Genomic DNA, 15,572 nt, shown 5'->3' with positions numbered 1-15,572 from the left:
GTTATACAAATGAGTGCTAGTGTTGGTATTAGTAGACTAGGCTCATTCAATCAGCATCCTACAAACTGAGGCGTCTATACGTATCAAGTAACTTCCACGAAATTTTACAATGCAGCGAGTAACACCTGTAAGTGTTACTCGCTGCCTTGTAAAACTTGAAGGGGGGGAAAAAAACCTGTCGGAATTCTCTGTATTGGATACAGTTTGAACTTTGAAGGATGTGCCTCTGTAGCGCAGTCACATTTGCTCCTCGGCTTTTTTTTTTTTTTTGTAGTTGTTTTATTTAATGAGTAGCTTATGTTGAAAACTTTTTTGTCTACTTAAACATTACTTTCTTTAGAGTTTATTATTTTTAAATTTCTTTTATATAGATGCATACCACAGATTTCCTCATCTGTGTTTATTTTCTGGTTACATCCCCTGCTGTAGCTGAAGATGATGGTAAGTATAACATTTTTAAAAAATGATTAATTATAATTTATATTTTTACGAAATTACTCTATATTCTCTTTAGATTAAAAAACCTCAATAGAGCCTTTTAAAAAATTAAGCTCATAAAACTCATGAAAGATCATAGCCTTTAAAAAAAAATTAAACTGAATATACAGAATTTGCAGTACAGTAACGAGGGTATGAAGCGCCTGTAGCAAGTGTCTAACTTGCGCCCCCCTAACCGAAAAATGACAAAAATTTTGAAAAATTTAAATGTAACAAGTTAAATTTTACTAAATGCAATATGTTACTATTAACCCAATCAAAACGAGTTGCAGTGTGTTGCAGAATTTGAATGTCTAAAGCGGCGTATTGCCCAAATTTAAAAATACAATATAAAATAGTGGACTTTTATATCTATTTATTTATTTATTTATTTTTACGTTTTGCGCCCCAAACTAGTTGCGCCCGTGGCGGGCGCCTCTTTCCACGCCCTCGTTACGGCACTGAGAATTTGCATCCTATTTAGAGAATAACGATAGAGCTATTGGTTTTTACACGTTTATATCTATTGTCAAAGCTTTGGTCGTTCAGTGTATTCAGAATAAATTTTAATATTAACTATTAAAATTCAAATATCTGCTCCAGATGCATATTCATTTTACATTTTATTTGTTTTAGATATTGATTACACCTTGGAATTTACTAAGCCATTTCTGCTATTTTTTGGCATCTCTGTAATTTCTCTGCTGGTTGGATTATGCGTGTATCTCTACAAGATTATAAGTGGAACAATGAATCCGAAAACTATGGGATACGTTGTGTGCGCTGCAAATGATTCCACAAATTTTATTACTCACATAGGAACCTTTCCATTAACTCTGATTCCAGTTCCCGCACCCCAACCTACTCCAACGTCTACTCAGGCAGACCTAACGAAGCCTCCACTAGCAATGAAGGAAAATTTGTTTTCAGAACCATCACCAGTTTAACCTGCAGTCGACATGAAACTGTAAATTAACAAAATACCAGAAACTGGCTGAGTGGGAACCAGTGATGTGTCGCAAGAGGCCGTAGTGCTCACAAAACATGAAGCAGGGAAAGAGAGAATATGATAAACAAAAAGTGTTGTTTATTTATTATTTATTGATATCAAAATACTACCAATATTATATTGGTAGTATTTTAATATTACTACTATTAAGTAGTAATATTATATATATTTCAAAAATTTAATATTTTATAAATATTAAATAATCTGTGAAGACTAGTCCCTATTTCTCCATTACGCCATTAGTGGAGATATAAAATATAAAAACTGATGCATTATACAATTGTTTCAATAACAGCTACAGAGCGGACTCTAGAGGGCGCGACAGGGCGAGATAACAGGAATATATTTCGATGTTCTATTTCTGGGCCTTCTATCATTCGATATTTTATCACTTGTGCGATTTTCTATAATTCCTATATTTATTCTTATCATATGTAAATGTTATATAATAATAATAATAATAATAATAATAATAATAATAATAATAATATTTACAATTCTGGCGACCTTTCATACATTTATTATTTTCTTTTTGTTTGTTAGATGTTGTTAAGAGCTGTTTTTCAGACTACACATTTAATACAAAGGATTTCTGACAAAATAATGTTTTTTCTCGTTTCACATATTGCGAAGATCTACGTGATGGCCCAGAAATAGATGACATCTGAATCTTCTTTTTTAAGGAACATTTGTTTCTTTAATTTTTCTTAATAAGGGGCGGCTCGTGCATAGGCACTGCGAAACTGCAGGACTCCCAATTTTTCTCGATATATAAATATATTTATTAATTTATTTATATTTGCTTGTAATATTTAATTTTATCATCAACAATCCTATACAATTCTCTTATTTTGTATAAAAAATCCATCTTGTAGCACTTAGGAGGGCGAAGGACGCTAGCAGCACTGTGTTTACCACAGTGCCATATTGCTACACGCGCAAGCATATGCACGTCATAGTGAGATGCGAGCTATTAGCGTAATGCGGCACTGTCCGTCGCGCAGTTCCACTGTTGTTTATATGCACTTCGCGCGAGTAGTAGAGTGTTCGTAGTGCTTATCGCGTTTACTCCGTCTCTTTAAATATTTGGACATTTCAATTAAAGACATAACATTTGTTATAGTTTTTATTTTAGAACATTATTGAGTTTATGATAATAGATTTTATTTTTAAGTAATTTTGAATTATACCAAACTGTATAATTTTTTCGATAACAAACAATATTTTTTCATGTTTAATTTTTTTTTTAAATTATTACCCTAATTTTGATTTTTTATCCAAACACGTATACACTGTACTTACAGTTGTATGTATATGTCAAAAGTTGCAGCACCCCCACGATTTCAAGTCTCGAGCCGCCACTGAAACGTTTCTATGATCAAATATAACCGTATTTTGTTATATTAAAATTGAGCTACTCATGCCGACATTTATTTATATTAATTGTTATTTCGTTTTCATTTAATACAAATCTCTTCTTCATTCAGTACAAAACTTCCCCTACTTTTACAAAAGCAAGCTAATAATAGAAGTAGTTTATCTGATATAGCATTTATAAAATAATAATAATAATAATAATAATAATAATAATAATAAAGGTTGAAAACAACTGAAGGATTACATTTTGTCCTTTACGAAATAGTAATAAAGAAAAAAAAAATCTGATTCAATGTATATTTAAAAGAAAAAAGAAAAACAAACGAAGCATACACAATAAAAAAAATGCTTTTTAGTCAAATAAAACCAAAACGGTGTTATAAGGTGCTTCTTGTGAAAAGAGACATCAAAGCAAACTGGGCAAAACTAAAAGTTTTATTATTAATGTATTGTATAAAAAGAGCGCCATCTCTTGACGGGTATTTCAACTAGCCATGTTTTTGAGTATATTCCCAAAATACTGCTATAAAGGATCACCACAGCGGATAACATCAGTTATATTATAATCTGTATCAGTAGAATTTAAGTGTGTTTTCCCCAAATCTGTATAAATTTAAGTCTGGTTTTATAATTAAAAAAAAAAAAATATATATATATATATATATATATATAGCCTGTTACTTTAGCTAACATTGGCACACTCTCCCTCGATGAGTCTTTGGACTCCCTGGAGGTGTCACATAATAACTACTGTACTGTATTGTATAATAATAATAATAATAATAATAATAATAATAATAATAATAATAATAATAATAACAGCAACTCCATGTATAATATAATATGTACATTCCAGGTCGATATGTAAATATATACAAAAATATAATTGATATTGATGTTTTTAGGGGTGAAGCGAGATGCTTTTCATATTCCCCGCTATCTATTACGGCTGCAGTGAGGGTAAAATTTATGAGCAGTTGTTTATTTATTAAAGAAAATGAGCTATTGGTTTTAATTTATTAATAATTTTCATGTTGTATATTTTGTACGATATTGATATTTATTTGTCCTGTTTTTATTTTACATGCAGAGTCTTGTATTTAATATTTTTATGAATTGAATTTATACAAAGTACATTGCATTAAAAATTGCCAACACATTTTTATACTGTTTTATTAAATGAGCTGAACAATTTTTAAACACATAGACTATCACTCATCGCGTTCCAGCATCACATTATTATGTTTTTAATAGCTCTTTTGACATGAAGTGTATATAATATTGAAATAAGAATTCCGAGAAAACAAAATAAATCAGAAAACTATATAGCATATGTTCCTCAAACTATTATAGCATAATTCCTCAAAATATTACAGTTCCTCAGTGTAACAAATCATCGGATGAACACTTGACCGAAATATGAATGAGATACCAGGTGCAATATCTTGTATCATACTTTGTGCATCTTGACAAGAAGTAGATACAAAACAACGCATTGATATTTGGAATACTATCTTAGAATATTCTATTATTCTGAACAAACTCCAGTTAGACGTAATATAGTTATTAATAATAAAATAATAGATGAGAATGTGAAATATCATATGAAGGAGAGAAAGACATAAACTTAAAAACTTCAACATTTTTACAGATTATAGGCCCCGTAAAGAGAACATTCAATCCAAATAGAATACAAAAAGAAACATGCTTGAAAATATTCAATACTTTAGCGGTACCCATATTATTATATTGCATCGAAATTTGGGCAATAAACAAACAAGATAAAAAAAGGATCAAAACAAGTGAAATGAGATTTATCAGAACTGCAAAATACACATTATTAGACTAAAAAAAAAAAAAAAGGAACGAAGATATTTTAAAAGAACTAAAAATAAAATCAGTAGAACAAAAACTAAACAATTACAAACAAAATTGGGTAGAACGTAAACCGAATGGCCAACACCTGATATCCCAAACAAATAAAATATTAACTAATTGGAAAGAGAAGAGTCCAATCTCTCCAGTAGATGGTGCTGAAGTTTTTCTTTCATTATTTAGTATTTAAATAATGAACGAAAAGGTATAATGATAGTGCGGTAACATTTAAATATGTATTAATATTACCAAAGGTATATAATAATTCTGATTATAATGGGTTATTGTCAACATCACACTAAGGCCTTCTTTGCTACTTCCGGTAGAATTTGAGCGTCATATCACAGCATTCTGCTTATGCAATACAATGTAGCTGTTCTATTCCGTACGACGATTGGATTCATTTACTCACTAGATGTCTCTACCAGCGCTTTGTTTATGATAATGTCGTGAGTCATGTGTTTGGAATAACGAAGTTCGCAGCATTTTCAACGACTGAATTTATTGCATTTAAATTGATACAAGGTAAGTAAGAATTTTATATAATTAGCGAATAATAATGAATAATGATAATCTGGCATCTTTAGAAATGTATATTTGTAAAAATCGCCATGTATTTCAGTTTCGTGATGTTTTGTTTTGCGTCCAAGAAGTAATGGACGGTACTTTAGTTACTGCTTGCCTATGCAGTATCGCAGAAGTAATTTTGTAGTATGGGAGAGAGGTATTACATCAAGGAATGATAAAAATAACAGAGATCTGAGGCCAAAATTAATAAAATAATATTATCACTGATGAGGTTTCACGGCAGATTATTTTAGTACCCGTCACAAAAAAAATGTAATTATGAAATAAAAACAAAATTTCGAAAAAAGCAAATTTAAAATTTCATTAAAATTTTTTATTTAAAAAAAAATTAATTCGAAGAGGCACACATTGGAGAAGTGATGTTCGTAGGACTTGTTGAACTAGAAATGATTTCTTATGTTCGTTTTACTAATGGCAGAAGTATTCGAAATAAGGGGAACAAAATTGTTGCATGGATTGAGTTTATTCGTCCTAAAATTGTTGGTATAAGCGAGACATGGTTAGACGATAATGACATCCTGACAGGAATAAAGATGAAGACAGACAATGAAGAAAGGGAGGAGGAGTACTGTTGATGGTAGCAGATGAGTTGTGCCCATCTAAGGTGAAGTTGCAAGATGAAACTAATGGCCACGGTTTTGAGGCAGTATGGTGTGATGAAGAGGTAAACAGGATGGTTATTGCTATAGACCTGATAATATGGAGGGTAATGAGAAGGAAATGTATAGGCAAATGGCCTAGCGCTAGCAAGAAACGAATAATCATTATGGGTGACTTTAATTATGATAATACACATTGGAATCAAGAGACTTCATCTGGGGACAAAGAAAATGAATTTCTGGAGTTTTTAAAAAGTTACCTTAGGCAGTACGTAACGGAGGGTACACGAGGATCAAGGATATCGGATTTGATCATCTCATTAGATGATGGTATTATAAATAGAGTGGCATACCTTCCACCAGTTGGTCAGAGTAACCATGAGGTGATCACTAGCAGGGTAATTTGAGGACGTCTGTTATTATTATTATTATTATTATATGACACCTCTAAGTAGTCCACAGACTCATTGAAGGAAGCGACCTACTTCTACAACTCTGTCTCCGCCACGATTACCAATAATTTCGAATCGTCACTGCCATCATCATCTACACCAAAGCTATCTTACTGCCCATCGCCACCATAGTATTTTTAACTGTAAATTGCATGTGTTCTCAAGACCGATAGTTTTCGGAAGAAAAAACCCTGCTACTTAAGTATGCGATAGGACTCTTCACCTTCAACTGAAGAAGCCCATAGGAAGATTTCTCCCGTCACGACGAGAATCGAACTCAGGACTTTTCAATCGAGGGGCGCAACGTACTGTCGTTCTTCCAATTTCGCTACGGAGTCAAAGAAATTGAGATATATGGAATTATAAGGTTGGTAATTATGTAAAGCTCAGGAATCAGCTTGCGGCAACAAATGGAAAGAGGAACTGAATTGAAAGGATATCAATGCTGCTTGGGACCTACTCAAGAACTATTTGGTGGAGGCTATATTAGAATGTATTTCAAAAGGTCAAGAGAGTAAATAGAGCAAGTGTGAAATGGATGAATAAAATAAAGTATGCAATCTGGAAGAAGGTATTATGGAAGAAGCACAAGATGAGTGGTTATAACAACGATTTGCATGAGAAGTACAAAGAGCAGTCGAAGAAGGTGACTCGCTTGATGAGGGTAGCAAAATGCAGTAGGAGCGGCAGTTAGCTAATATGACAAACAAATTCTAGGGAATTTTTTCGCTATGTGGCTACTAGAAGAAAGAATGATTATGGAAAGATGGCTGATTAGTGAAAATGGAGGAATGATAACACTGCTGCAGAGGATATAGCCAGTAGCTCACTCAGGATTTAAACTTGAGGGGGGGGGAGATGATTTCACTATTTGAGAATACACACTATGCATCGCATACGACCTATGACGAGCATCTGCAATTATCGTCAATACATGATACCGTGATCGCCTCTGGCAAACGAAGTAGCGCTCGGTCAGCCCGAGCACTACTGTTCACAGCGGTCGTGATTCCCGAACGCTATAGGGTATTCCCTATTCCCACCTTATGTGACCGCTAATTCACAATAGTATAGAAATAGACGACACGACAGAGCATAAATAAAAAAATGAATTTTAATTAGGAAAAGATTTTTCGAAAATTTTCTGGTGTTTTTCTTTGGGGGGTGCCAGGGCCCCTTGGCCCTCCCTCTGGGTTCGCGAGTGGATATAGTTGAGATATTTAATGAACAACTTATAAAGGTATTTCATTCTTATGAATGTGACGTCATGAAGAACTTGAAAGAAGGAGGAGAAAAAGAAGGAACTGTTAGTAAGCGAGCAGGAGGTATATGATTAAGTGAATAAACTGGATGTAAATAAGACTATAGAACTTGATACTATATCACCATGTGTTTTGAGAGAATGTTCCAAGGAGTTAACAACAGCTTTTGGATATCTTTTTAGCACGAGTCTTGCACTGGACCAAGACTAAAGGAGTGGAAAGAGGGTAAAATTGTCGAGTATGAAGACAGTGAAAAAATGCAATTTTCAGAAATTAGTGGATAGGGGAGGAGATGGGGATATGATGGAGTTAAGAGGTTATTACCAGATTAATGTCATGGAGGTTTTGTATAGAATGGGTGAAGGTGGGGAGAGAACTTTAGAGAACCCTGAGAGCTGTATAAGGAGAGTGTGAGCAAGGGGGGTGAGGAGCAGTTTTTTTGCATGGAGAGTGGTGAGTGATTGGAATGCATTGCCCGAGAGTGTGGTTAGCGCAGAGACAGTGAACATATTTAAGGTGCGGTATGATAAACTGTGTGTGTGTAACAGTGGGACCTCCCGTGATGAGTCTTTTGACTCCATGGAGGTTTTAATGATAATAATAATAATGATAATTATTTAAAGTGGTGCTTAAGAGTGAAAGCTGTATAACTGAGACGAGACCTCCACATAGCCTTTAAAGGAATGCGGAGAACCGACCAGGGCTTCTGACCTAATGTCCAATCCTCACCTTCTCGTGGTGCACCCTGTTGGGTATCTACCTGGATACTGAACGAACGAAGATGGGCTGGCAATTTGGGATTTAGCCGACCAAATTGTATTCTTATTGGTTAAACCAAAATATAGAATGATGGTACAACATGACAAAATTTCATGCCGGCTGGGGCGTCGCCCGGTTAAACAAGTCCCGTTGTTTTCGCCCGGGGAACCAGGGCGAACAGCGAAAAGTCAGCTACTGGAACAAATCCGAAAATAAACCCCAACTCAACATCACCAGAGTTAAAGATCGGTACTATCAACGTAAGCAGCCTGAATGGCAAAGAAATGGAGCTAGCTGAGGAATTAGATAAGTACCAGATCGACATAATAGGGGTGACTGAAACAAAAAAGAGCAAAACTGGTGAGATCTTTCTGAGCAATAAATACAAAATGTTATATTCAGGCAATGACAATCAAGGAAAAGAAGGAGTAGCCATAGTATGCAACACAAAATACGAGGCTAATCTTCTTGAATGGCAGTCAGTCTCAAGTAGAGTAATGTGGGCAAATATGAGAATGGGGAACTGGACAATGAGACTTATTTGTGCCTATGGTCCCACAGAAGGTTCTACTAAGGTAGAAGTGGAGGAATTTTTTGAGGCTTTAGAAAAAGCAACTGACACAATGAAAAAGGAAAAGTTGGTCCTTGTTGGGGATCTAAATAGCAGAGTAGGAAATGATTGTGAGACATACAAAAATATTTTGGGAAAATTTGGAGAAAAGAGCAAAGCTAATAATAATGGCAAATATCTTTTGGATTTCTGCTCAGGACATGGACTGGTTATTACTAACACCATGTTCCAACATAAAAATGTGCACAAACTCACATGGAGAGAAGAGGCTAGGAATAAGAAAAGTCTCATTGACTATGTTATTGTTGATAGTGATGTTTTCTCCCTGGTGCAGGACACCAGAGTGTACAGAGGATTTGAAATTGGAAGTGATCACTATTTAGTCTTGAGCAGGATAAAATTGAATTTCATATTGAAAAGAATAACATGTAAGAAAGTTCTAAAGCGAATAAAAGTTGAGCAGCTCTCAGATGTGAGCTGTAGACTAAAATACACAAAGATTATTGAAGAAAAAATGAAAGAGTTTGAGAACAGGAATCAAACCTTGGAGATTCAGTGGCAAACTCTGAAGAAAACATTGATTGATTCTGTCAGAGAGGCATGTGGTGAGGTTGTCTGTAAGGATAGAAAAATCAGAACTCCCTGGTGGACACAGGAAGTTAAAGAGGCAGTGAAGAAAAAGAAGAAAGCATACCAAAAGTTCCTGTCAAATAAGTAAGCTTGTGCTCTTAGAGAATATAGAGACAAATGCAAGAATGCTAAACACTGTGTAAAACTAGCTAAACAAAAGTCATGGGAGGACTTTGGCAAGAATATAGAAAATAAATATCAAGAAAGTGGCAAAATATTCTGGAGGTTGTTGAAGAAGCTTAAGAATGGAGGAAAGAGTGCTGTAAAAGGAATTAGAGATGATAAAGGTGACATAAAAACGGGAGAAAAAGATATCCTTGAAGTATGGAGTAATTACTTTGAAAATCTGCTAAATGAAACAAGCAGTGATGACAGCACAGTGGTAAAAAACACTGACCAGGCATGCAGTCAAGAATACATATCCATACTTGAAGTAGAAAAAGCCATCAAAGGCTTGAAATGTGGAAAGGCAACAGGAGTAGATGATATTCGACCAGAAATGCTGAAGTATGGTGGTATAAGACTCTTACAGTGGCTGCACTGCATAGTTCAGAAAGCCTGGACAGAGGGACGAATTCCCGATGATTGGAGTAGAGCTCTCATAGTACCCATATATAAAAAGGGAAATAAAACTGCATGTGAGAATTACAGAGGTATTTCCCTACTGAGTGTTCCTGGCAAGATCTATGCAAGTATACTTGAGAAACGGTTGAGAAGAATTGTGGAAGAAAAGCTTGGTGAAGAACAAGCTGGATTCAGGCCAAATAGAAGCTGTCAGGATCAGATCTTCACTTTACGACAAATAGTCGAGAAAGCATGTGAATATAACAAAGATCTGTATTTAAGTTTTGCCGATCTGGAAAAGGCATATGACAAGGTGCCAAGAGAGAGAAGCTATTCAATACGCTGTAGTTATATGGTGTCAATGGGGCATTATATCAAGCAATGCTTAGTCTTTACTTGAGTTGTAAGTCAGCAGTTAAAATTAAAGGAAGTACAGGAAGATGGTTTAATGTTAAATCTGGTGTGAGACAAGGATGTACATTATCCCGTCTGAAATGTCAACTGTGTTGTGAATGGAGAACCTGTGGAACAAGTAAAACATTTCAGCTATTTAGGCACGATTTTTACTGAAGATGGCAAATTAAATATAGAAATAGACAACAGAATCAGTAAAGCTGGTATGGTTGGAAGTCAATTGAATAAATTCATGTGGAATAAGAGAGAAATTAGTCGGAACACTAAGCTGTATACAAGACAGTGTTCAAACCAGTTTTAACTTATGGATCTGAGAGCTGGGTCAGAAGTAAAACACTTGACCAAAGACTAGAGACCGCAGATATGAGAGTCCTGAGAAAGATTATAGGCATGAACAGATGGCATCAATGGCAATATCATATTAAAAACGAGGATATTAGGAAAGAACGTGACATTGTCAGCATCCAGGAATGCGTTAGCAGAGCTAATCTCAGGTGGTATGGTCACTTAATCAGAATGGGTGAGGATAGATTAGCAAAATAAGTGTTCTCTGCCTGATTGGCAGCAAAGCGACCCAGAGGAAGACCAAGATATAGTGTGGATTGATACGGTGCAAAGTGCTTTAGACGATAGAAATATAAGATCTGATAATGTTGGAGTCTTGACAAGTAACAGACTGATTTCGAGGAAAATTGTAGATAGGAAGTTAGTAATGATGTAATTTTTTCACATGTAGTACTATCATATCCTGTACACCCCTTGAGGATTCATGGCAGGAATTTGATGATGATGATGATGATTTAAAGTTGTGCAGGATTTGCCGAGTAGTTACTTCGTGATAATAGGTGGAAATCAAATGGATTAAAAATCAAAAAGAAATTAAATGGTGGAATTCACTTCACATATAGTGATAGTAAAAACAATAATTTTCAGTTTGGTCTTTTAAAACGAATTAGCCTAGTAGATATAAATGCCAGTAAAAAATCACAGCCCTTTGTAACTTTTTTATTTTTTTATCTTGATGAACTAAATCTCATGCGATAGAGTTCTTGTTTCAACTCTAGCAACGAACAGCTTGAATACCATGTTTAAAAATAGAATGTGAAATACGTCACAGTACTCTGAAATACATAAATATTATCCGTGTTCACAACTAAGTGCATGCTCACACGGCCAGGAAACTAATATCAGCATGTATATATATATATATATATATCATTTAGATGATATTATTTCTGAAAAAAAAAACACTTTAGTAAACAGTAATATGTGAAGTATAGAAATTATTTTATTATTTATTCTCGAGTATGTTGTACTCCAGACTATGTTGTTCCAGAAGCGATAGTGTGTGTCTAGCTCGCTGCGATCTGAGTTACGTTTTTTTGCATATATTTGTAACACATGTTGGGCGTTTCTGCCAGCTTCTCTCTCTTGAATAGCTGTGTGTTCTGCTTAAGCTCTGTCTAGCACGACATCGAATGAGGCAATAACTTTGGGCTAACAGCGCTATTTGTTTTTTCTTTGTAAACCTGGTCACTGTTTACTAATGTTTTTTTTTTCTTTTTTTTGAAAAGCAGATATATTGAAGCGTTTGAATTTACGCATATTCTTTTCCTCTACCGGAAAAGGAAGTCCGTCTTGTTGAGTATGTTATTGTTGATAGTGATATCACACTGGTTCAAGAGTAAGAAGGAGATGTGAATTAAACAGTGGTGAACGCTATTTATGGCAGAATAGAAAATGAATATGACATTTTGAAAGGAACGAGATGTGTAATTTAAAAAAAAAATATATATATATTACAAATACAAATGAAACGAATTAAACCCAGTATCAAAAGCTGAAGAAAATACTGATTCATTTAGCATCTGGTAACATTATCTGTTAGGATGGGAAAATAAGAATAGCATGACGGGTTAAAGAGGGAGGTCCTGAACACATAGAAATCATACGAACAATTCCTGCTAAGTACATCAGCACTTGCCCTCAGAGAATAAAAAGAGAGAAAATGTAAAAAGTCTAAAGTTATTGAGATACTTGAAGTTTGTTCCCGTGAACAAACTCCAAGTACCTCAGCCGTAGTCTTTATATATATATATATATATATATATATATATATATATATATATATATATATATATATATATATATATATATATATATATATATATATATATATATATATATATATAGGCATGAACAGATGACATCAATGGCAATATCATATTAAAAACGAGGATATTAGGAAAGAACTTGACATTGTCAGCATCCAGGAATGCGTGAGCAGAGCTAATCTCAGGTGGTATGGTCACTTAAACAGAATGGGCGAGGAAAGATTAGCAAAACAAGTGTTCTCTGCAGTATGGCAGGAAAACTACCCAGAGGAAGACCGAGATATAGGTGGATTGATACGGTACAAAGTGCTTTAGACGATAGAAATATAAGATCTGATAGTGTTGGAGTCTTGACAAGTAACAGACTGATTTGGAGGAAAATTATAGATAGGGAGTTAGTAATGATGTAATTTTTTTCATGTAGTACTATCATATCCTGTACATCCCTTGAGGATACATGGCAGGAATTTGATGATGATGATGATGATGTTTGCCTCGTTATCATATGCTTGAGCATGTAAATCATAAATATTTATATTTTCTGATTGCAAAATAATCCACAAAAAAATTAAACCTTCGCCTGTTTAGTTAGTAATTGAATAAAATCCTAAAAAGTGTTCTCTGATTTCTATTTTCTTTGTCATTATCGAGGTAAACAAATCTTACAACAATACTTAATTGATTTTCGTGAGATGCGTCCGGAGTGGTGTCTAAAATGATAGTGTAATATTTATTTAATTTTTAACATTTTAACAATACAGTATTAGATTTTATTTTTTCTCCTATTATTGAAATTATTTCATTTTGCATTTTTTTCATGTTGCCAATCGCAACAACCAATTGCATCATTGAACGCATTAATTTTATCGTTAAAAACTTTACGAAGAAAACAATATACTGAATTTTTGCATTTAGAATACAATAACCAATTTCTGTGTATCTTTTCATTATTACTTAATCGTTTATAATAATAATCTGCTGAAAATTATCTTTTTTTTTTTCATCTTTTGGAAAATCAATATCATATATTTGTTTTGGTCCAACATCTATTAGAATCATTTGGAGATTATCGGTTATTTTTAAAGGCCACCTTCCTGACTCATCAAAATCATGCTCAAGGATAGAATTCGTAAGAGAGTTTTCAGTTGTTATATTTGTATTGCACACGCTTTTGTCACCTGTTTCTTCCGGTGAACCGAGTGAGCTGTTGAGCGCTTCAGAAGTGAAAGATGAATTTTCTTAGAATCTTCACTGAAGTGAAGATTCTTCAGTTAAATGTATGGCGGAAGAAGAAGAATCTTCGCAGTTTTCTCGAGCAACTGAAGATTTGTCTGTATATGAAGATGTAGATGCAATATAATTGGAAATAGGAGTCGTAATTTTTTTTTACATTTTCTTCTTTCTGCGTTCTTCGTATATCCTGCTCCAGAAAATCTTTTTCTTCCGTCTGACATCTAAAAGTAAGGGTTGTTAATATTGTATTAGTTAAATTTTACGATGTAGGCTATACCAAGAAATGAATATTATTACTATTAATGATTATACTGCATTGTATAATCCAAATTAGATATTAGCTACATAAAATAAATATTTGATATTTGTTTCTTGTCGCCCTATCAATGTTTCCGCCCGGGTGCGGTCACCATCGGGTTGGCGCGGCCCTGATAGTGATATATCTGACTCTGTATGTGGAGGTTCTGAATGTCGTTTATGTATATATTAAAAAAGGTGGGTAATAGTTTGATATGTAATTCCTGAACCAGGCGTGCAGTTTTTCACTGACTCCAGTGGAATATAATTTGCCCAATAATATCTGGTGGTCGAGAGTGTCGAATGCTTTTTTTTACATCTAATAGTATAAGTATGTTGGAAGTTTTCCATTTGATTATACTTGAAATTAAAGATACTAATAAATTATATACTTGGTTTAATCCTTTATCCAAGTGTAAGCAAACAAAGTTTGCGCCTGAAGTATTTTCAGGACTTACACTTCGATAAAGGATTAAACCAAGTATATAATTTCTTGGTATCTTTAATTTATAATAAACCAACTGGAAATACTTCTAACAACTTTCTCTAATCCAGAATATTTTAATAATAAGTTGTGACACCTTTTAGCTATTTGTATATGAAAATATTATTATTATTATTATTATTATTATTATTATTATTATTATTATTATTATTATTATTGTTCCGGGCAACTCCAAGGAGTCGACAGACTCATCGAGGGAGGCCCTAACATCATGTCAAGAACAACTATTCGACATTGACACAGTATCTATCATACCTTGCCCTGAACTCATTTACGGTCGTAGCACCCACAACAGACTCTGGAAGCTTATTCCACTCATTCACCACTCTCCAAGTAAAAAACCTAGCTCTAACTCCCTTGTCAACCACGCTCTTGCCTAGCTTCCATGCATGGTCCTCCCACCACCAGTCATATTTTCAAAAATGTCTTCTGGATCAATCTTATAGAAACCCTTCAGTAATTTGAATGTCTCAATCATATCACCCCTCCTTCGCCTATCGTCCAATCTCTGCAACCCACAAATCTTCAACCTATTCTCATAAGGTTCATTCCACAGACCTTCTATCATCTTGGTCACTCGTCTCTGGATCCTCTCCACTTCCTCCCCATCACAAAGAAACCCTGGCGCCCATAACTGGGCACAGTAGTCCAGATGGGGTCTTATCAAGGCTCGATACAGAGGAACAACAACTTGTTTGTCTCTGCACGTTAAAGTATTTTTCAGAAGCCAAGTGATTTGATGAGCTGATTTAGTCACTTTTGCAATGTGCCCCCTAAACTTCAATTCCCTATCCACCAACACTCCCAAATCCCTGGCCTCATCAATCTCCTGGAGTATGGTTCCAC

At 34.4% G+C, this 15,572-nt stretch overlaps 2 protein-coding genes across 3 annotated transcripts in view; both read left to right on the top strand.

Annotated features, from left to right (window-relative positions):
• Positions 1-3,127, top strand: part of LOC150103570 (uncharacterized) — a 74,549-nt gene extending 71,422 nt beyond the window's left edge. For both annotated transcript variants that reach the window (XM_090398208.1, XM_090398207.1), the window contains exons 2-3: positions 372-441; positions 1,114-3,127. In XM_090398208.1, the coding sequence (XP_090254334.1) occupies positions 372-441; positions 1,114-1,424 (381 nt within the window). In that variant the 3' untranslated portion in view covers positions 1,425-3,127. The remainder of the gene's footprint in view (positions 1-371; positions 442-1,113) is intronic.
• A 2,015-nt stretch (positions 3,128-5,142) lies between these two features.
• LOC150103569 (uncharacterized) overlaps positions 5,143-15,572 on the top strand; it is a 32,958-nt gene continuing 22,528 nt past the window's right edge. Inside the window, exon 1 of the mRNA XM_090398286.1 lies at positions 5,143-5,263. The gene's annotated coding sequence lies outside the window, so the exon portion shown is untranslated. The remainder of the gene's footprint in view (positions 5,264-15,572) is intronic.

The sequence above is a fragment of the Typopeltis vanoorti genome, chromosome 9 (assembly GCF_054136105.1).
Source record: "Typopeltis vanoorti isolate ZY-2024b chromosome 9, IOZ_Tvanoo_1.0, whole genome shotgun sequence".
In the NCBI taxonomy this organism is placed as follows: domain Eukaryota; kingdom Metazoa; phylum Arthropoda; class Arachnida; order Uropygi; family Thelyphonidae; genus Typopeltis; species Typopeltis vanoorti.
Note: the sequence above shows the minus strand (reverse complement) of the source record. Positions and strands in the feature narration are given on the sequence as shown.